The sequence below is a fragment of the Podarcis pityusensis genome (genome assembly GCF_964106645.2).
Source record: "Podarcis pityusensis genome assembly, chromosome: 2".
NCBI lineage: Eukaryota > Metazoa > Chordata > Lepidosauria > Squamata > Lacertidae > Podarcis > Podarcis pityusensis.
This window is the reverse complement of record NC_138029.1, coordinates 127,435,405-127,456,463: the sequence shown is the minus strand read 5'-3', so window position 1 is coordinate 127,456,463 and position 21,059 is coordinate 127,435,405. Positions and strand designations below refer to the sequence as shown.

Here is a 21,059-nt window from a genome sequence, read left to right as displayed (position 1 = left end):
TGGGTCATCTCCTTCCAGCCGTCCCGCTGCGAAGACCCATCAGCCTCTGCTCCGATGTAAATCAGCGACCCAGGCTTCAAAGCCAGGGCACACTATATCAGCAGAGCGAACTGCGGACACAGAATAGGCGTGAGGCTTGTGGAAGCATACTACAACCACGGATTTATTAATCATAAATCAGGACAAAGAAACATTTCGTCTCTCTCTTTGTATTCTCAGAGAGACAGAGAAAAGCAAAAGCTATACACACAACGGAAGTTCCCAGCATACTGTGCTGGAATGTAAACCGACATGTGACACATAACAAACCCATACCTGCTCCTTAAGTTGGAATGGAAATTATTTATGGAGATCTATGGTGTGAACACATTTGGAGTACTGTGCACTGTTCAGTATCTGGGACCTTTCAGTTTGGAGAGAAGACGAGGAAGGAAGGACATGTCAGATAGAATGGAGAAAGAGGATAGAGAAAAGGCCCCCCCCCCCCAATAAAACTAGAACTCATGGAATCCAGTGAAGCAGGAATGGTGGAAGATTTAGGAGAGCGAAAAGAAGGGTCTCCCCCCCTTCTCTGCATCCAGCCAGTCCATGATGGCAACAGCAACAATAAGATAATTACATCAATAGTATGCATTGTGCTCTGCTGGCAGGAGGACTCCCTCGGATCATGTCCAGTTGCAAAAGTGCAAGGAGGCTTTCCACCCTCAGGGCCCAGAGGTGGATCGTGCCTTGGGGCAGCTGGTGGAATTGGAGGAAGCTGACCCTTAGCACTCTGGGTTTGGGACCTACCGGAACCTCCTTCCACATTATACTCATCCATATTGTTTCTCGCCTGCGTCATTTTGGGGATAGCACTCTACACACACTTGTATCACCATGTGCCCCCCTCCCAACATTGCTTTGAGATGCTCTGGTACGGCCCCTTCTTCCTTTTGCCCCCTTCCCTCCTCATGCAAGACGTGCAGCTGGGAACAGAGCCTTTCCTGGTTATGCCAGGGAATGCCCTTTATTTCTCCTACCACCAAATATATCTATACACATTATATCTGACATAATGTATCTATAAATCAAAGGAATAGATCAGGGTTTCAAGATTACCTTCGGCATATAAGTAGGTGCTTTCAATCTTTCTGTGTCTTCATGGTTCCGCTATTGCAATTATAACAATGGGACTTATGCTGCTGTTCCTATAATATTAGTCTAACTCTGCTTCCAAAGCACCAGTCTCAGCTCCACTTTGAGCAACTCTCCATTCCCAGATACAAACATTTCCAACTCCCTCCACCAAACACCAACACCAGCTCACTCTCAGTCCACCCTCATTCAGAAGCAACACTATAGATTCACATTAAATATTATATTATGCTTACTATTGTAAAATGTTACCTTCATTATTTATATACATGTCTAGACAACATTATTAATGTGAACGAAAGTATTGTTATTGATGTGAATGAAAGTATATAAACTTATATAAGGACACTTATGAGAAGAAGTGGAAGGAAATAAAAAAAGAATTAGGGACTTGGGGAAAATTGAATTTGTCCCTGTGTGGGAGAATATCCACAGTTAAAATGATGGTATTGCCAAAGATGATTTTTATGTTCCAAACAATACCTATAATTAGAGGCGTAAAGTGTTTTAAGGATTGGCCAAGTTCATTTGGCAAGGGAAAAAACCACGCATAAAATTTAAGCTACTAACAGAGTTGAAGGAAAAAGGAGGCTTCGCGGTTCCTGACCTTAAACTGTACTTTGAGGCAGCGTGCTGGACATGGATTAAGGAATGGATATTAATTAAAAACAGATCCTAGATCTGGAGGGATGGGATATTGTGTACGGGTGGCATGGCTACATAGGCTATAACAAGGTTAAATCCCACAAAGGATTTTTAAATCATATTGTGAGAAGGGCATTATATGAAGTATGGGAGAGGAGTAAAAAATCAGTAGTAACCAAAACACCATGGTGCTGTCACCAATGGAATTTATGTCGGTCCACAGGCTGAATATGAACAGCGATTGGCTAACATATAAGGATTTAGTAGAGGAAACAAGTAGTGATCCGAAAATAAAGGACCTAGGCGAATTGAAACAGAAGGGAATAACCTGGCTGGAGTATTATCAATTAAAAGCCGCCCTTGAAAAGGATAAAAGAACCAAAGGATTTGACAAAAAAATATCCTATCTAGAGAAGGATATTTTATATAATAATCAAAAGACACTTTCTAAAATGTACAAACTATTTTTGAATTGGCAAAGAAAGGAGGAAGATATCAAAGAAATTACAGTAAAATGGGAGAGGGACCTGGGACATACGATCAAACCCAATATTTGGAACGAATTATGGACTAAAAATATAAAATTCACGGCTTGTCTCCTTATAAGGGAAAATCTTATGAAAATGTACTATAGGTGGTACCTGACCCCTGTAAAACTTGCAAAAATAAATAAATCAAATAATAATAAGTGCTGGCGATGTAAGAAACAGATAGGAACATACTACCATATGTGGTGGTCCTGTCTAGAGATGCAAAGATTTTGGAATATGATTTATGAAGAGATAAAGAGATTGATAAAAACTACATTTAGCAAAAAACCGGAAGAATTTTTACTAGGAATGGTTTCAGATAATATTCCCAAAAACAAAACTAGGCTATTTATGTGTGCAACGTCAGCAGCAAGGGTTACAGTGGCAAAACACTGGAAAGATAAAAATACACCCACTAAAGAGGAATGGGTAGTCAAACTGTGCGAGTACTTGGAGCTCGCAAAGCTGACAGATGCAATAAGAGATAAACCTAAAAAATTGGTGAAAGAAGAATGGGAATGTTTAAATAATTATTTAGGGGACAAGGGCTCAGCAAGAAAGATCTGGCTATGTTTAGAATGATACCGCATAGAGAAATGTTCCCTGATACCAAGATGAGGGATTCCTTTGGAACGCAGATAAGAGTTGATAAGAATAACGATCTGTTGAGTTTGACGGAAGTGTACAATAGATGAGCTTTCCTGCTTTGGCTCATCTTCCTTTTTCTTTTTTTTCTATTTTTCTTTTCTTTTATCTTTCCCATAGTTGCTTATGTTCTGTGTCATGTACTTCAATATTTTTTGTAGTTTTTGTAGTTTTTTTCATTACTATTAAGGAATTTTCCTTTGTAATTTTTGGCTGTTTATATTTATATGTACCTGTTTAAGCAAAATAAAAGCTATAAAAAAAAAGAAAGTGTCAACTTGGAGAAAAACAGGTCCTACACTCTAAAAAGTGTTGCATAATAACCAAAGCAGGATGAATGCTCCTTCTATCTAAATCCTTTCTCTTCTTTGAGTTAACTGATGGCCTGAAGGTGTTTCCACTATTACAGCTCTTACCCCTCGGAGTCTTTTGATGGTTTGTAAGACTTCCACTACAACTGAACCTCTGTCCACTTCCCTAGGGCTTATATTGTTGCTCCACTGTATGAGTTTGTTGATGTTTTGTAAGAACTCCACTTCGACTGAAGCTCTTTCCACACTCCATACATTTAAATGATTTCTCCCCTGTGTGAGTCGGTTGATGTAGTGTTAGTCTTCCACTGTCAGTGAAGATCTTTCCACACTCCATGCATTTAAATGGTTTCTCGCCTGTGTGAGTCCGTTGATGTCTTCTAAGGTCTCCACTCTGACTGAAGCTCTTTCCACACTCCATGCATTTAAATGGTTTCTCCCCCGTGTGAGTCCGTAGATGAATTCTGAGGCTTCCACTAGTAGTATAGCTCTTTCCACACTCCATACATTTAAATGGTTTCTCCCCTGTGTGAGTCCGTTGATGTCTTCTAAGGTGTCCACTCTTACTGAAGCTCCTTCCACACTCCATGCATTGAAACGGTTTCTCCCCTGTGTGAGTCCGTTGATGGTTTCTAAGTGTTCCACTCTCAGTGAAGCTCATTCCACATTCCATGCATTTAAATGGTTTCTCCCCTGTGTGAGTCCGTTGATGTCTTCTAAGTTGCCCACTTTGACTGAAGCTCTTTCCACACTCCATACATTTAAATGGTTGCTCTCCTGTGTGACTCCGTTGATGAATTCTAAGTGTTCCACTGTCAGTGAATCTCTTCCCACACTCCATGCATTTAAATGGTTTCTCCCCTGTGTGACTCCGTTGATGAATTCTAAGGTGTCCAGTGTGACTGAAGCTCTTTCCACACTCCATACATTTAAATGGTTGCTCTCCTGTGTGACTCCGTTGATGGTTTCTAAGTGTTCCACTCTCAGTGAAGCTCTTTCCACATTCCATGCATTTAAATGGTTTCTCCCCTGTGTGAGTCCGTTGATGAACTCTAAGTTGTCCACTTTGACTGAAGCTCTTTCCACACTCCATGCATTTAAATGATTTCTCCCCTGTGTGAGTCCGCTGATGAATTCTAAGGCTTCCGCTAATAGTGAAGCTCTTTCCACACTCCATACATTTAAATGGTTTCTCCCCCGTGTGAGTCCGTAGATGAATTCTAAGGCTTCTGCTAGTAGTGAAGCTCTTTCCACACTCCATGCAATTAAATGGTTTCTCCCCTGTGTGAGTCCGTAGATGAATTCTAAGGCTTTTGCTAGTAGTGAAGCTCTTTCCACACTCCATGCAATTAAATGGTTTCTCCCCCGTGAGAGTCCGTAGATGAATTCTAAGGCTTCTGCTAGTAGTGAAGCTCTTTCCACACTCCATGCAATTAAATGATTTCTCCCCTGTGTGAGTCCGTAGATGAATTCTAAGGTCTCCACTCTGACTGTAGCTCTTTCCACACTCCATACATTTAAATGGTTTCTCCCCTTTGTGAGTCCGTTGATGAATTCTAAGGCTTCCGCTAGTAGTGAAGCTCTTTCCACATTCCATGCATTTAAATGGTTTCTCCCCTGTGTGAGTCCGTTGATGAACTCTAAGTTGTCCACTTTGACTGAAGCTCTTTCCACACTCCATGCATTTAAATGATTTCTCCCCTGTGTGAGTCCGTTGATGAATTCTAAGGCTTCCGCTAATAGTGAAGCTCTTTCCACACTCCATACATTTAAATGGTTTCTCCCCCGTGTGAGTCCGTAGATGAATTCTAAGGCTTCCACTAGTAGTGAAGCTCTTTCCACACTCCATGCAATTAAATGGTTTCTCCCCTGAGTGAGACCACTGATGTTTTCTAAGGTTTCCATTGTCAGTGAAGCTCCTTCCACACTCCATACTTTCAAATTGTTTATGTTCTCTGTTTTCACACTCCATGTATTTAAATGGTTTCTTTGTTATTCCCATTGGACATGGCCCACCAGAATTCTGACCGCCTTCTCCATTGTCTTCTTTCAATGGGGTGGGGAGAAAATCCTATTTGTTTTCTAGGAAGAGAACAAAGGAATATTACACACATCAATTAACACCTGCTCTTATTTTAACGTCTTGTACAATCTCTCCTGTCCTCCATATGTTCCAAATGTTTAGGAAAGGCAAATGAAATAATTTAAAATAATGGTCATGCATCATCAGCCTTTTATAACCCTTAATTATTGTTAATGAAGCAGCATTATCTTAGAATACGGTTGAACTGTGGGGCTTTACGTTTTATAAAAAGTGGTTTCTCACAGGAAAGGGAGCTGCTCTATGTTCCATGAACTCGGCCAAGATTCATCAGGATCCAAAATTCATCATGAAGTTCTTCATCCTCTGCACTATAATCCTCCCCCCCCTTGGGCCACATTTTGTCCCCTTCAACCGCTAGATCTTTATTCATCACCTGCAGAGTCCCTTTGGCCTCAGGAGGTGCATAGTGACCATTTCTGGAGACCCATATATAAGTCTAGTGACAAGGCTTGGTGCTTGTGGTCGGTTGAAGGAGTGCTCAGTTGGAGAATGTTCTTGGGGCTGGACCTCCATCTCTCAGCCTTGCATTATTTAATGGAGAGAGCTGGAGATGCAGAAGGAAAGCAGCTGGAGCCTGACTGCTGGGAAGGCCAGATTGAGACACCCACCCCAATTATGATTTATAATAATTATATGCCGCCAGGTCTCGCACCTGCCTCCTGACACTGGCTTATCTTTAGTGGAGATTCCCTGTCCAGGCCTCTCTCACTGTTCTTCCTCCTTTGCCGTGGGTGGCCAAGGGCTTCTGGACATTCTAGCTCTGCTCCAACTGGGAATTATTTATTAAATTGTTATACCTCTCTTCATATGAAGATCACAAGATAAAAATATGTGTGACACTGAAAAAGGTGAGTATTAAAGGTGAGTAACACTGATTGTGGGAAAGAAAAGAAAGGAGATGAAATCAGTGGTGTGTCCACCTGAATGTAATAATAATAATAATAATAATAATAATAATAGTAGGATTTATAATTTCCCAAAGGGCACATCTTGAACATCATCTCTTTATGCTTTTTCTATTGACTTATGTGGATATAATGTGTAACAGGAGCTAAATGTTAATTATCTTATTGTTTATAAGCATTTTGTTTCAATTACTATTTTCTGACTACCTAATGTGAGTTCTTATACAGTGGTACCTCGGGTTACATACGCTTCAGGTTACAAACTCCGCTAACCCAGAATTAGTGCTTAAGGTTAAGAACTTTGCTTCAGGATGAGAACAGAAATCGTGCTTCGTCGGCGCAGCGGCAGCAGGAGGCCCCATTACCTAAGTTTTGCTTCTGGTTAACAACAGTTTCAGGTTAAGAACGGACTTCCAGAACAAATTAAGTACTTAACCCAAGGTACCACTGTTTCAATTACTATTTTTTGACTACATAATGTGAGTTCTTATACTTTTTAAAGTTTTTCCAAATTTCCAGCCCATGGGCCTTAGGGTGCCTATGCCTGGGATAGAGGGTTAAATCAGGGCTGGCCAAATGGGACTCAGCTCCGTCCCCTCCTTGCCCCTCCCTGCACCTCCTGCCTGAGGGGGCTGCCTCAGTCTCCCTGATGGTGGAGCAGGCCCTGAGAACAGCCTTCTCGCTGCCTTCCAAAATAGTCATACCTCGGGTTACAGATGCTTCGAGTTGTGCGTTTTCGGGTTGCGGGTTATTTCCGGGTTTCAGCGCTCGCACATGTGCAGAACCACTAAATCACGCTTTGTGCGTGTGCAGAATCACCAAATCGCAACCCACACATGCGCAGACGCAGCGCTGTAGTTTGTGAATGTGCCTCCCGCAAGGATCCCGTTCACAACCTGAGTGTCCACTGCACAGGAAATATGACACAGAAGACCTTGGAGTCTCACCGTGGAACACAACAACAACAACAACAACAACAACGATTGGTAATACATCACTTTGGGCTGCCCTGGGCGGTGGCGAAGGTGGTCCCCGTTACAACAGCCCTGCAAAATAGACCGGAGTTGCTATGCGCTTTTGGGACTTGGAAGAGTAACTTACGGCAACCCTAAAGGGCAGTCCAGTGTGGTCATTACGGGGGCCTCTTTTAAATAGGGGTGGTGTTTGAACTTGGGCTTTGCTAATGTCACGGAATTGGCAGGGGGGGCACTTGTGTGAGAGCAGGTTTCTTTGGCCGTCTCCCCCTTCCTTGGTTGCCCCTTCTGCTTTCCCATGGCAAGTCCAGCCGAATTCGGCTATGGCGTGTGGTGCATATCTCCGCCTTCAGACGGAGGGAGCCAGGCAGCTTTCCGGGTCGTGTGCCCAACTTTTCATGAGCTGATATTAAATCCCAAAAGACCTACAGCTGCTTGTTACAAAGGGTGGGGGCAGATTCCGGTAGGTTAATGATATTAACTCTTTCCATGCTCATTTCTGATGCTCAGAAGCAGGTGCACCCTTTCCTATACCTTCCTGATGACATTCTCAGTCTGACACACATTATTTACACAGAAACACGGATCAAACACAAAAAACCCTTTACATAACTCCCTTTCTAAAATACACTGAGACCATCTTATAACATATCCCCGCTATAACACACAAGTTCTAATTAAATCCTAATATTTACTATACCTAAACATTGAGCACCACAGACTAATAATAATAATAATAATAATAATAAGTATTATTTATACCCTGCCCATCTGGCTGAGTTTCCCCAGCCACTCTGGGCGGCTCCCAATCGAGTGTTAAAAACAATACAGCATTAAATATTAAGAACTTCCCTAAACAGGGCTGCCTTCAGATGTCTTTTAAAAATGGGATAGCTGCTTAATTCCTTGACATCTGATGGGAGGGCATTCCACAGGGCAAGCGTCACTACCCACAAGGCCTTCTGTCTGGTTCCCTGTAACCTCACTTTTTGCAATGAGGGAACTGCCAGAAGGCCCTCGGCGCTGGATCTCAGTGTCCAGGTTGAACGATGGAGGTGGAGACGCTCCTTCAGGTATACAGGACTGAGGCCGTTTAGGGCTTGAAACGTCAGCACCAACACTTTGAATTGTGCTCGGAAATGTCCTCAAATATTCCTCTGCAGTAAAGGAGGCAAATGGAAGCCTTCCCATTGTCTTTGTGCTTACGAATACTGTCTTAAGGAGGGATGAACAGGGTGAGCCTGTGACCTGGATTCAGGAACTAAAGTATTTACCATCACAAAAGAATGGCCAGGCTGCCCAGGTAATGCAGTTAGTGACCATTAACAGGTATCCTTGAGGACAGGTTTTCTGCTGTAGACCGCCTCCTGTGATCTATTCCTGCTGTAGACAGTCTCCTTCTGTATGATATTTGGGGTGGTGGTCTTGGGTGGGCAATTTCAAAAGACTATATAAGGCCGTGCACACCTCCCTACTGGTTGTGGTGAGAGGGGGGACACTGTTGCAATAAAGATCAGGCTTACTAGCCGCTTTGCTTCGCCATATACACTGGTTGGCCTCTGTTATTTTCTCCTACCTACCGTATTTTTCGCTCCATAAGGCACACCTGATCATAAGGCGCACCTAGTTTCTAGAGGGGGAATTCAAGAAAAAAATATTATTTAAAGGGAGTGCTGAGCAGAGCTCCCCGGTGCCCTGCGGAGGCGTTGCGCCACTAAGGTAGAAGCTAAAACAGCTAGAGGGAGCGCTGCGCAGCGCTCTCTCTAGCTGTTCTGGCTTCTGGGGTAGCCCGCGAAGCCTCCACAGGGCAGCAGCGAGCCTTCATCCCGGGCTTCCCCCGCCAGCCCCGACAAGCTCTGGGAGTATTCCCCACCTCCCGCAAAAGCCCACAGGAGCTGCGCACCCTTTAAGGAGCGTGCGGCTCCTGCGGGAGGTGGGGTAATTCTGTAAGATTATTTGGGGTAGTTTTTCTAATGAAAAGATATTGTCACAGATGCTTGTTTTTGCCATTCTCAAAAATGTGAATTTCTGTATCTCCAGAGATAACATGCCTTTTCTTCACATGAAAAATGTTATAAAATAAATATACAGAGTTGAGGGAAAACCTTAATCCCATTGTTCCTTTGCAGATTTATATATACAGAATCAACCCCTTAAATTCTAAGTTCGAAGAGGTTCAATGAACAGATGGTTTGCAATGGAAGAGATCTGCACAAGTAGCTAAGTGTGAAGCAGTAAAAATGAAAGTGCAACCTTGTGAGCAGAATACTCCACACATCTTGGGGTCTTTGTGTAATAATTGTGCAAGTCAGACTTGAGGCAAGCGCTGAAGGCTCTTCAGGGCTGGCAACCTCTTCCCAATCCCACTGGGTTCCAACAACCACACTAACACTTAACTGTACAGAATAGGCACCTGAATGCAGAAGCCAATCCAAAGGGGTGGCTGGTAGTGGAGGTGGTGAAAGGCGTAAGTTCCGAGTTTTTCATGTGCGCTAAAACTCAGTCTGCTTGGTTGTTGTTTTTGATATAAAAAAAAATATTTTTACCAACATGCTATAATATTATTGTTTCAGTTAAATAAATTGTTTAAGTTGTTATTAAGGAAATGATTATTTTTCTCCTTCCAATAAATTACAGCAGAACTGTTGTCCAAATATAGACAGTAAACTTATTAAACCTCAGAATGATTTCATAATTATCTATGTATTTCTAACAGTGTAACCAAATAAGAAATTTTGGATTTAAATAGAATCATACTGACTAGTGATTTACCGTAAATTGTGATTGAAATCAATTTGATTTACATCAAACCCACCCTGATTGCAATCTACCACAATGTCTGAAATAAGGATGGCACTATACAGAGGCGAACAGGAGAATGTCCTGGCAACGGCTACTACTTAGGGGTCTAAAATGGATAAATGAAAATATTATCAATCCTTACACACTCAGTTTCATCAGCAGGGAAGCCAAGATGCATCCTAGCAGGACTTTTGGGTTTGCGCTAGGCTATAATTGGTGGTATTCAGGACAATCCAAAGTATGGAGATAAGTCGTACTGAATGCAGATGATCTGGGACAGCCAACACCCTCAGCTGGGAGGCTGGGTGATGGGGGGGTCAGGGGTGCTGGAAGGGGAGGGGTCTCTGTCGAGGCTCCTCCCCCTTCCTTTAACCCTTCCCTGGACTCCCTCTCTCCCTTTCCCCAGCCAGGCGCCCCACGACCCCAGGGAGAATGGGGGGCCTCAGCCCCACCCCCAGCCCTGCTTGGGGTCCTCATTCCCCTTCCCGCCAAGGCCTCCAGGGGGGGCAGGGCAGCTGAGCATCTCTCGGCCCCCCAGGAAAGAGAAAGGGGAGTCTGGCGGTGCTGCTGCTGCCCAGGAGATCTTGCAAGGCCAGCCCTGCAGGTGTTGGGTCCCCCCTTCCCCCCTGGGTCGCCTGGATCGAGGCCCCTGTCGACGGGCCCCAGGGAGGGCGCTTTCCTTGGGGGGGTCTCTTTGTCATCCCCCCTTATCCCCCCCTCTATTTCCCCCCCTTCTCTCCCTCTTTACCTCTTGGTCCTCCGCCTCCCTGGCTGCAGATTAGTCCGCTTTCCTTGTCGGCAATAGAAAGGGCTGGGGGGGGTTTCTCCACTGACGCCCCTCCTCCCCTTTCCTGGAAACTTCCGGCACATTTAGCTACAACACTTCCGGTTCCTTTTGGGATGCGCTTGCCCCTAGAGCTACGTCTATAGAGCAGCCCCTCCCTGTGTTGGGATGGGAAACGGACGGGACGGCGCTGCCTCTGGGGGCTCCATGGGGGCCTGGCCCCCCTCCTTCCTCCTCCCCACAGCAGGGGGCGAGATGGCTGCGGGGTGGGATCATATCTGGGGGTGACCTTGGTTTGCGGGGAGAGAAGGAGGTGGTTTTCAATCTGCAAACAGGGAGGCTGGGAGGGGAGAGGCTGAATGAGAAGGAGGGAAGGGCTGCCCCTCCCCCTGTGGGTCAGGAGAGTGGGGGAGGGGCTGAGCCAGGGGGGTCCTCCCCCCCAGGTTTGCCTCGCAAGGTCCTCTGTGAAGCCCAGAGATGGACCCAGCCCCTGGGGGTGGGAAGAGACATGGGGCTGCCTGAGAGAGAAGGGGCGCTTCCTTTCCTCTCCCCCCTCCTCCCCCCAGGCTCTCCTGCGCCCAGAGACCCCCTTGGCCCGGCTGCCCCCTCGCCAGGCAGGGAGAGGGTGGGGTCCCCTTCCGCCATGAGAGGAGTGCAATGGGGTTGTGAGGGGGGAGAGAGAGAGAGACCCCTTTCTGCTCCCCTCACAAGAGGGTCCTCGTCGTGTCTCTGAGGGGCGAGAGAGGAGCCCCTCCCCCCGCTGCTTCTTCCCCTCAACGACTTTTCCCGCCTTTTCCCAACTTCCCGCCCTTCGGGATCTGAGCCTCGCCTCAGTTTCAGGCGCCGAGGAGGCAGATTCCCCGGGCTCCCTGCTTTATTAGTGGATTTCTTCTCATTCGCCCTGATTTCTGCTCATATATCTTGCTTTTGGAGCTTCTCTAGAAAGAAGGCTGTATAAAAAGCCCCTCACCACTGCCTGCATCCCATACAGTATGTAAAAGTCTGATTTCTTCCCATTTGCTGTGTATAATTCTTCCACCAGGACTGTTCTTCCTTCCTGGCAATGTCACTTCCAAACTAATAATTCTTCCCTCACTGTCCTTAAATAGCTGCTTGGGGTCTAGTTTGGGGCCTGCATAAAGAACCTCTTCTCTCTTTTCCTTTTAGCTGTAGGTATGAATTCACGGCCAAAAGCCTTATTGATACACAATCTTCCATCCGATGCCTGCTTACTCGGAAGTAAGTCCTACTCTGCTCCCATGTGCAGAGCCAGCAGTTCAGGCAGTTCTGCTAGCAGGAGGCCAAAGGACCCGGAGTGGTTTGCAACCAGGGTGGTTTCCAAATGCTGCTCTTTTTGATAGGTTTCCATTTATTCTTTTGCGTGGGGACTGGCCAGATTGAAACCCCCCCCCCCCCATTCAAAAGAAAGACTTGCAAAAGATTTCAAAGGCGGAATTTCCAAAAGATGGCACTTTGTCCTGAATTTAAGACAAGTCAGTCGAAAAATCATGGGCTTTTTTGGCATTTATTTGGGGCCTTGTCTAAAAAAAAAGCTCTACAATTTTGGGCTTGTCCTGGTTTTTACTTTTTGAAATATGGCAACCCTAATTATTCTGGGCTCTGCTTGAACGGAAACTCCCTTTTAGAGCTCAGTCGGTAGAGCATGAGACTCTGAATCTATGGGTCGGGGGTTTCAGCCCCACTTTGGGCAAAATACCTTAATTCCAGGGGGCTGGGCTAGATGACCCTCGTGGTCCCTTCCAACTCTGCAATTCTAGGATTCTACCATGTGTAGAGGAAAGATCGCCCTCTTGTGGGCAGTGGAGGAATGATGTAATGTTGGTTGGTGGAAACTGTTCTTGAGTGTTGCCTTGTCACACACATGCAACACCACAATAGTCCTGTGAAAGGAAGGGGGAGCATTTCTGCAGGCTGATGTCCATCCATCCATCCAGCTGCCCAGGCCCCAGCACCTCCCCCTAACAGTGAAGGGTCCCAGTCTGGAAATCCCCCCTTCCTGCTGGAGATGAGGCAGTGAGGGATTCCAGACAGACAGAGGCGTCCTTGCTCTGGAATTCCCTTGCCAGCAGGGAGACTAGAGAAGCACCCCCCCCATGCCTCCCCCTTCCCTCATTTAGTATGGAGACTTTTCATCTTGTGGTTTGGTCATTTTAAATCCAGTTTTTCTCTCTCTCCCTGCAATTTTAATACTGTTGTTGGTTTCCTTGTTTAAATTATTCTGTTTACTAGTGATATTTCACATAGCGTTTGTGAATGCAAAGCAATTGTGGCTCTTAGGTAGAAATCTAGACATGGCCTAGTCAATCACACATTGTTTCAACATCCATCTAAGACAAGGAAAAGAAAATCCCCCCACCATTTAGCCCGGACACTGAGGTCCACTTCCGAGGGTCTTCTGGCAGTTCCCTCATAATTACAGGGAACCAGGCAGAGGGCCTTCTTGGTAGTGGAGCCCTCCCTGTGGAACACACGCCCCCATAATAATTTATTATTATTATTATTATTATTATTATTATTATTATCATCATCATCAGATGTCAAAGAGAGAAAGTAACTTTTGGAAGACCTCTGAAGGCCTTCAGGGAAGTTCTTTTTTTGACATTTTACATGTTCCTTTGTCATAGAACCATTGGTTCTGGCAGGGTTCCAGTTCATGGTCAACAAGATTAAACAGATGCACGTTGGGCTGATGAGGAGGAGGTGAGGGACCAGGAGTGAGACCTTGGGGTCATGTTAAGTAACTCTGGGAAATTGTTGACCCTGTGTGCACTGGCTCGGGAAACTGCAAATCTCACGCTGGGGATGTTTAGGGAACCAATTGAAAATACACCTGCCACTCTCCTAATGGTTGTAGTGCAGATCTTGTTGGCATGCAGAGGGTCGCAAGGCCAGCTGGCTAGTCCCAGGTGGGTCATCTCCTTCCAGCTGTCCCGCTGCGAAGATCCATCAGCCTCTGCTCCGATGTAAATCAGCGACCCAGGCTTCAAAGCCAGGGCACATTATATCAGCAGAGCGAACTGCGGACACAGAATAGGCAGGAGGCTTGTGGAAGCATACTACAACTACGGATTTATTAATCATAAATCAGGACAAAGAAACATTCCGTCTCTCTCTTTGTATTCTCAGAGAGACAGAGAAAAGCAAAAGCTATACACACAACGGAAATTCCCAGCATACTGTGCTGGAATGTAAACAGACACGTACCAATCTCATGGCTGCTCCTTAAGGAGGAATGGAAATTATTTATGGAGATCTATGGTGTGAACACATTTGGAGTACTGTGCACAGTTCAGTATCTGGGAGAGAAGACGAGGAAGGAAGGACATGTCAGATAGAATGGAGAAAGAGGATAGAGAAAAGCCCCCCCCCCCATAAAAATAGAACTCATGGAATCCAGTGAAGCAGGAATGGTGGAAGATTTAGGAGAGCGAAAAGAAGGGTCTCCCCCCCTTCTCTGCATCCAGCCAGTCCATGATGGCAACAGCAACAATAAGATAATTACATCAATAGTATGCATTGTGCTCTGCTGGCAGGAGGACTCCCTCGGATCATGTCCAGTTGCAAAAGTGCAAGGAGGCTTTCCACCCTCAGGGCCCAGAGGTGGATCGTGCCTTGGGGCAGCCCGTGGAATCTGAGGAAGCTGACCCTTAGCACTCTGGGTTTGGGACCTACCGGAACCTCCTTCCACATTATACTCATCCATATTGTTTCTCGCCTGCGTCATTTTGGGGATAGCATTCTACACACACTTGCATCACCGTGTCCCCCCCTCCCAACATTGCTCTGAGATGCTCTGGTACGGCCCCTTCTTCCTTTTGTCCCCTTCCCTCCTCATGCAAGACGTGCAGCTGGGAACAGAGCCTTTCCTGGTTATGCCAGGGAATGCCCCTTTTATTTCTCCTGCCACCAAATATATCTATACACATTATATCTGACATAATGCATCTATAAATCAAAAGAATAGATCAGGGTTTCAAGATTACCTTCGGCATATAAGTAGGTGCTTTCAATCTTTCTGTGTCTTCATGGTTCCACTATTGCAATTATAACAATGGGACTTAGGCTGCTGTTCCTATAATATTAGTCTAACTCTGCTTTCAAAGCAACACCACCAGTCTCAGCTCCACTTTGAGCAACTCTCCATTCCCAGATACAAACATTTCCAACTCCCTCCACCAAACACCAACACCAGCTCACTCTCAGTCCACCCTCATTCAGAAGCAACACTACAGATTCACATTAAATATTATATTATGCTTACTATTGTGAAATTCTACCTTCATTACTTTAAATAAACGTCTAGACCACGTTACAAACAACAGAAGCTCACATACGCTGCATGCAATTCAGATTGATTTCTTGTTACTGATGTGAAAGAAAGTGTCGACTTGGAGAGAAAAAGGTTCTACACTCTATAAACCATTTCTCTTCTTTGAGTTAATTCATGGCCTGTAGGTGTTTCGACTCTTACAGCTCTTACCTCTCAGAGTCTTTTGATGGTTTATAATACTTCCACTACAACTGAACCTCTGTCCACTTCCCTGGGACTTATATTGTTACTCCCCCTGTATGAGTTTGTTGATGTTTTGTAAGAACTCCACTTGTACTGAAGCTCCTTCCACACTCCAAGCATTGAAATGGTTTCTCCGTTCTGTGAGTCCATTGATGGTATCTAAGGTGTCCACTCTGACTAAAGCTCTTTCCACACTCCATACATTTAAATGGTTTCTCCCCCGTGTGAATCAGATGATGGTTTCTAAGGTGTCCACTCTCAGTGAAGCTCTTTCCACACTCCATACATTTAAATGGTTTCTCCCCCGTGTGAATAAGATGATGGTTTGTAAGGTGGCCACTCCGACTGAAGCTCTTTCCACACTCCATGCATTTAAATGGTTTCTCTCCCGTGTGAATATGATGATGGTTTGTAAGGAGTCCACTCCGACTGAAGCTCTTTCCACACTCCATGCATTGAAATGGTTTCTCACCTGTATGAGTCCGTTGATGAATTCTAAGTGTTCCACTATCAGTGAAGCTCTTCCCACACTCCATGCATTGAAATGGTTTTTCACCTGTATGAGTCCGTTGATGAATTCTAAGTGTTCCACTATCAGTGAAGCTCTTCCCACACTCCATGCATTTAAATGGTTTCTCCCCTGTATGGGTCCGTTGATGTTTTCTTAGTGTTCCACTGTTAATGAAGCTCTTACCACAGTCCATGCATTTAAATGGTTTCTCCCCCGTGTGAGTCCGTTGATGAATTCTAAGGGTTCCATTGTGACGGAATCTCTCTCCACATTCCATGCATTTAAATGGTTTCTCCCCTGTGTGTGTCCGCTGATGAATTCTAAGTTTTCCATTGTCACTGAAACTTTTTCCACATTCCATGCATTTAAATGGTTTCTCCCCCATGTGTGTCCGTTGATGTTTTCTTAATGTTCCACTATCAATGAAGTTCTTTCCACACTCCATGCATTTAAATGGTTTCTCCCCCGTGTGAGTCCGTTGATGTCTTCTAAATTTTCCACTGTCACTGAAGCTCTTTCCACATTCCATGCATTTAAATGGTTTCTCCCCCGTGTGAGTGCGTTGATGAATTCTAAGGTTTCCACTATCAATGAAGTTCTTTCCACATTCCATACATTTAAATGGTTTCTCCCCAGTGTGAGTGCGTTGATGAATTATAAGTTTTCCACTTCCAGTGAAGCTCTTTCCACATTCCATGCATTTAAATGGTTTCTCCCCAGTGTGAATCCATTGATGAATTCTAAGTTTTCCACTCTCAGTGAAGCTCTTCCCACACTCCATGCATTTAAATGGTTTCTCCTCCTTGTGAATCCATTGATGTCTTCTTAGCGTTCCACTATAAGTGAAGCTCTTTCCGCACTCCATACATTTAAATGGTTTCTCACCAGTGTGAGTGCGCTGATGTTTTCTTAGTGTTCCACTGTCAATGTAGCTCCTTCCACACTCCATACATTTAAATGGTTTCCCCCCCACGTGAGTCTGTTGATGACTTCTGAGTACTCGATTATCAGTGAAGCTTTTTCCGCACTCCATACATTTAAAAAGTTTTCCCCCTGTGTGAGTCCGTTTATGTTTTCTTAGTGCTCCCTTATAAGTGAAGCTCTTCCCACACTCCTCACATTTAAATGGTTTTCCCCCCGTGTGAATTCGATGATGGATTTGAAGTGTTCCTCTATCAATGAAGCTCTTTCCACACTCCATGCATTTAAATGGTTTCTCCCCTGTGTGAGTCCGTTGATGTTTTCTTGGTGTTCCACTGCTACTGAAGCACTTCCCACACTCCATACTTTCAAATTATTTCTCCTCTCTCCTTTCACACTCCATACATTTAAATGGTTTCTTTGTTAATCCTATTGGACATCGCCCACCAGAATTCTGATTGCCTTCTCCATTGTCTTCTTTTGATGGGGTGGAGTAGGGAGAAAATCCTATTTATTTTCTAGGAAGAGAACAAAGGAATATTACACACATGAATTACAGCCTCCACTTATTTTAACATCTTGTACATTCTCTCCTGTCCTCCATATGTTCCAAATTTTTTGGAAATGCAAATGAAATAATGTCAAATAATAGTAATGCATCATCAACATTTCATAACCCTTAATTATAGTTAATGAAGCAGCATTATCTCAGAATACCGTAGACTTTTGGGGTTTACTTTTTACATAAAGTGGTTTCTCACAGGAAAGGGAGCTGCTCTATGTCCATGAACCTGGCCAATATTGATCAGGGTCCTAAGTTCACCATGAAGTTCTTCATCCTCTGCACAATAATCTGTTGGGTGTAGTGAAGGGTTAACCTTCTGTGCCTCGAACCTGAGAGGAGGAAACAACAAGGGAAGTAAGCCAGGACATGAGGAAAGCAGCTTGGAATGCTGTGTACTGAGTGGAAATCAAAAGCATTCTGTTATGACGCTGCAAGCAGAGAGAGAAGATGCAGCTTATCATGGATGGCTATTGGAGATTGTAAATACGCTATTTTGTTCCAATAAAGAGATATTAGGACAGAAGAAACGTTTGGGACTGATTTACTGCTCTTTCAACACACGACCGCTGTGCAACTTTGCTAATTGCTAATTGCTTTACGACCTGCAGAGGCTCGCAGGGGAAGTGTGGCTGGGCGCCAAACAATAAAGCAATAAAACTATCGAACATAATCCTCCACCCCTTGGGCCACATTTTGTCCCCTTCAACCTCTAGATCTTTATTCATCACCTGCACAGTCCCTTTGGCCTCAGGAGGTGCATAATGACCATTTCTGGAGACCCATATATAAGTCTAGTGAGAAGGCTTGGTGCTTGTGGTCGGTTGAAGGAGTGCTCAGCTGGAGAATGTTCTTGGGGTTGGACCTCCATCTCTCAGCCTTCCATTCTTGAATGGAGAGAGCTGGAGATGCAGAAGGAAAGCAGCTGGAGCCTGACTGCTGGGAAGGCCAGATTGAGACACCCAACCCTATTAGGATTTATAATAATTATATGCCGCCATGTCTCGCACCCGCCTCCTGACACTGGCTTATCTTAGTGGAGATTCCCTGTCCAGGCCTCTCTCACTGTTCTTCCTCCTTTGCCCTGGGTGGCCAAGGGCTTCTGGACATTCTAGCTCTGCTCCAACTGGGAATTATTTATTAAATTGTTATACCTCTCTTCATCTGAAGATCAGAAGATAAAAATATGTGTAACACTGAAAAAGGTGAGTATTAAAGGTGAATAACACTGATTGTGGGAAAGAAAAGAAAGAAGATGAAACCAGTGGTGTGTCCACCTGAATAGAAGAAACCAATCTTCAGATCAGTTTCATATTCCCTGGCTGTATTTCTCAGCCACGATTGTGACTCGGAATCTTAGCCACACTTTATTCTAGAATATCAGGTGGATCTCTTTGTAATAGGAGCCAGACATCCCTGGGATTTCATCTAGACATTCCTTTAGTGTGGGCAACAGCAGCGGAGGAAGGAAGAAATTCACTTTGGGGGCAAACCATTTCCTTCTGAAGGTCTTCCCCAGCGGCCAGCAGGGTTGATAAACTGCTCAGTGGGGACACCTTGGCTTTATAGTGTTAGGGTCTGGATACCAATCATAATCCCTGAAGAAATATCTCAAGAACCCTTAAGATCCAGTTCCACCAACTCGCAAGTAACACTGAGCCCTAGAGGAACCTTCTATGCTGAGTTGAGGCATCTCTGGCCCTCCAGATGTGGTTGGACCCATGGCCTGGGAGGATGGGAGTCTTATCTGGTGGAACAAACTTTTCCCTTCTTCCCCCTCCCCTGAAAACACTTTCATTTCTCCTTCCTCCGTGATCTCCAACATCTTCCTGATACAGTCCAACCAACTGCACACATTCCCAAATCATCCTTCACCATTGACTTCCCAAGGCTGCTGCATTGTGTCTAGGACACTGGCAATGGGACAGCACCTTCCACTGGATGAGAGGATAGAGGGTTAAATCAGGGCTGGCCAAATGGGACTCCGCTTCCTCCCCTCCTTGCCCCTCCCTGCATCTGCTGCTTGAGGGGGCTGCCTCAGTTTCCCTTATGGTGGAGCAGGCCCTGAGAACAGCTTTCTCTCTGCCCCCAAAATACAGGAAACACGACAAAGAAGGACTTGGAGTGTCACCGTGGAACATAACAACAACAACAACAGGTTGTAAGTCCCTTTGGGCTGCCCTGCCAAGAGAAAGCGACTAATAGATTCAATAAATAAATAAAAATAACAATTGTAGTAATAATTACACAGGCTGGGGGGGGGAACCCCACCCATTTCCATAACAATCTTGAATCCCACAGATTTAAGAGATTTGATGTAGCGGGAATAATAGAAACCTGGTGGATGGAGAGGAGGAGCTGGGCCCAGGTGTCTCTGGGGAGGAGCCCTTTAGATGCTTCTGCACAGAAACCCAGGCATGTGGGAGAGACTGGAGTTGCCCAGAGAGAAGCCTCAAAGGGGGGAATAATAAAGGGGGCTTCCTCCCTTTCCTCTTTCCCCCCATGGCTGGACTCGCTCTAACAGCCCCCAGCGCCCCCTGCAGCTCCTGATCTGGGACTTGAGGCAGGGCAAGGACTGAGCTTCAGGGGAGGAGAGGGTGGGGGGATCGGGGCTCCGCTTCAGGGATCTCTCCCTGGTCTACGCGGAGTCCTGGGAGATTCCTGGGCAGGAGGGAGAAGTCAAGGCAGGCGCCCCCCAGTCCCTCTCTCTTTCTCCAAGATGGCTTCCCTTCCTCCCCCAGGGATGCTCCCTTCCTCCCTCCACCTCCGAGGGTCCCCTTTCCCCAGAGGCCCCCCTGGCCGGCTCAGCCTTCCTGCCAAATCTCTCCCCATCCCAGGAAGGAGACGGGGGGGGGGTCTCCCTCCAGGCCTCTCTCGCCCCCATTAACCCTTCCATGGACTCCCCACCAAGCCAGGATCGCGGCGCCCCAGGGATTCCTGCCAGGGGGAAGCCGGAACTCGCAGAGGGGCCTGGGTTCAAGTCCCAGCCCTGGGGGGGGGGCTCCCATTTTTATTGCCTCAAAGGCGCCCAAGGGGGGGGGGCAGGGGAGTTGAGCATCTCTTGACAGCTGAGCATCTCCTTGCGTTGCAAAGGAGATCTTGCAATGCAAACCCTGCCGGTGCTCCCTCTGCAGAAAGCCCCCCCCCCGCATTTCCCATAGTAAATGGTGGGAAGTCTAATCTCGGGGGGGGGGCGTGCAATGCAATCCCTGCGAATGGAGGGGCCGGATTGCATGCATCGGGGCCTCTGCTAATAGCGCCCAAGATGTGAGTTGTTCTTGGGGGGTCTCTGCCCCCTCCCCCCCGCCCTTCGCCCCCTCCCCCCCCCCGCAGCTTTACCTCTTTGTCCTCTCTGTCCCTCCGCTTCCCTCGCTCGCTATTCTATTCCGATTTCCTTTCTCGGGGGGTCTCCAAGGACGCGCCCCCTCTGGGGGAGGGGCTCCTTTCCCCTCCCCTTCGGCTCGGCAATTTCCGACAGTCTTCGGCTTCCTTTCGGGGGTGGGAGCAGGCGAGGCCAGAGCGGAGGGTGGCAAATTGCGCAAGCTTCGCGCCCCGGAGTTTTCTCCCGGGAGGGGCGTCTCCTTCCCTGCCGGCAACTGAAAGCAGCTCCTTCTTCCGCATGCAAAGGAACGGAGCCGCCCCTGATGCGCTTCCCTCCAGCGAAAGCCGCAGAACCCAGTCTACTGTTGTACAGGGG

The 21,059-nt window shown here is 46.1% G+C and overlaps 1 protein-coding gene across 9 annotated transcripts; it reads right to left on the bottom strand.

The window, feature by feature from the left end:
• Positions 1–145: 145 nt before the first annotated feature.
• LOC308465930 (uncharacterized protein) lies at positions 146–20,988 on the bottom strand. 9 transcript variants are annotated; one of them, XR_013980594.1, is made up of 5 exons: positions 20,702–20,988; positions 17,562–17,694; positions 13,686–17,318; positions 6,979–7,181; positions 5,266–5,347 (listed from the first exon to the last, which is right to left on the bottom strand). XR_013980594.1 is itself a non-coding variant. In XM_080986376.1 (3 exons), the coding sequence occupies exon 3, from the start codon at positions 5,265–5,267 to the stop codon at positions 3,432–3,434; it is 1,836 nt and encodes a 611-aa protein (XP_080842502.1). In that variant the 5' UTR covers positions 5,268–5,347; positions 17,562–17,694; positions 20,702–20,981; the 3' UTR covers positions 146–3,431. The 9 variants fall into 9 exon arrangements, 7 of the variants coding, with proteins under 7 accessions (XP_080842502.1, XP_080842506.1, XP_080842503.1 ...); XR_013980595.1 differs by lacking the exon at positions 17,562–17,694; XM_080986376.1 differs by lacking the exons at positions 6,979–7,181; positions 13,686–17,318 and having other exon boundaries at positions 146–5,347; positions 20,702–20,981.
• Between the last annotated feature and the right edge of the window lie 71 nt (positions 20,989–21,059).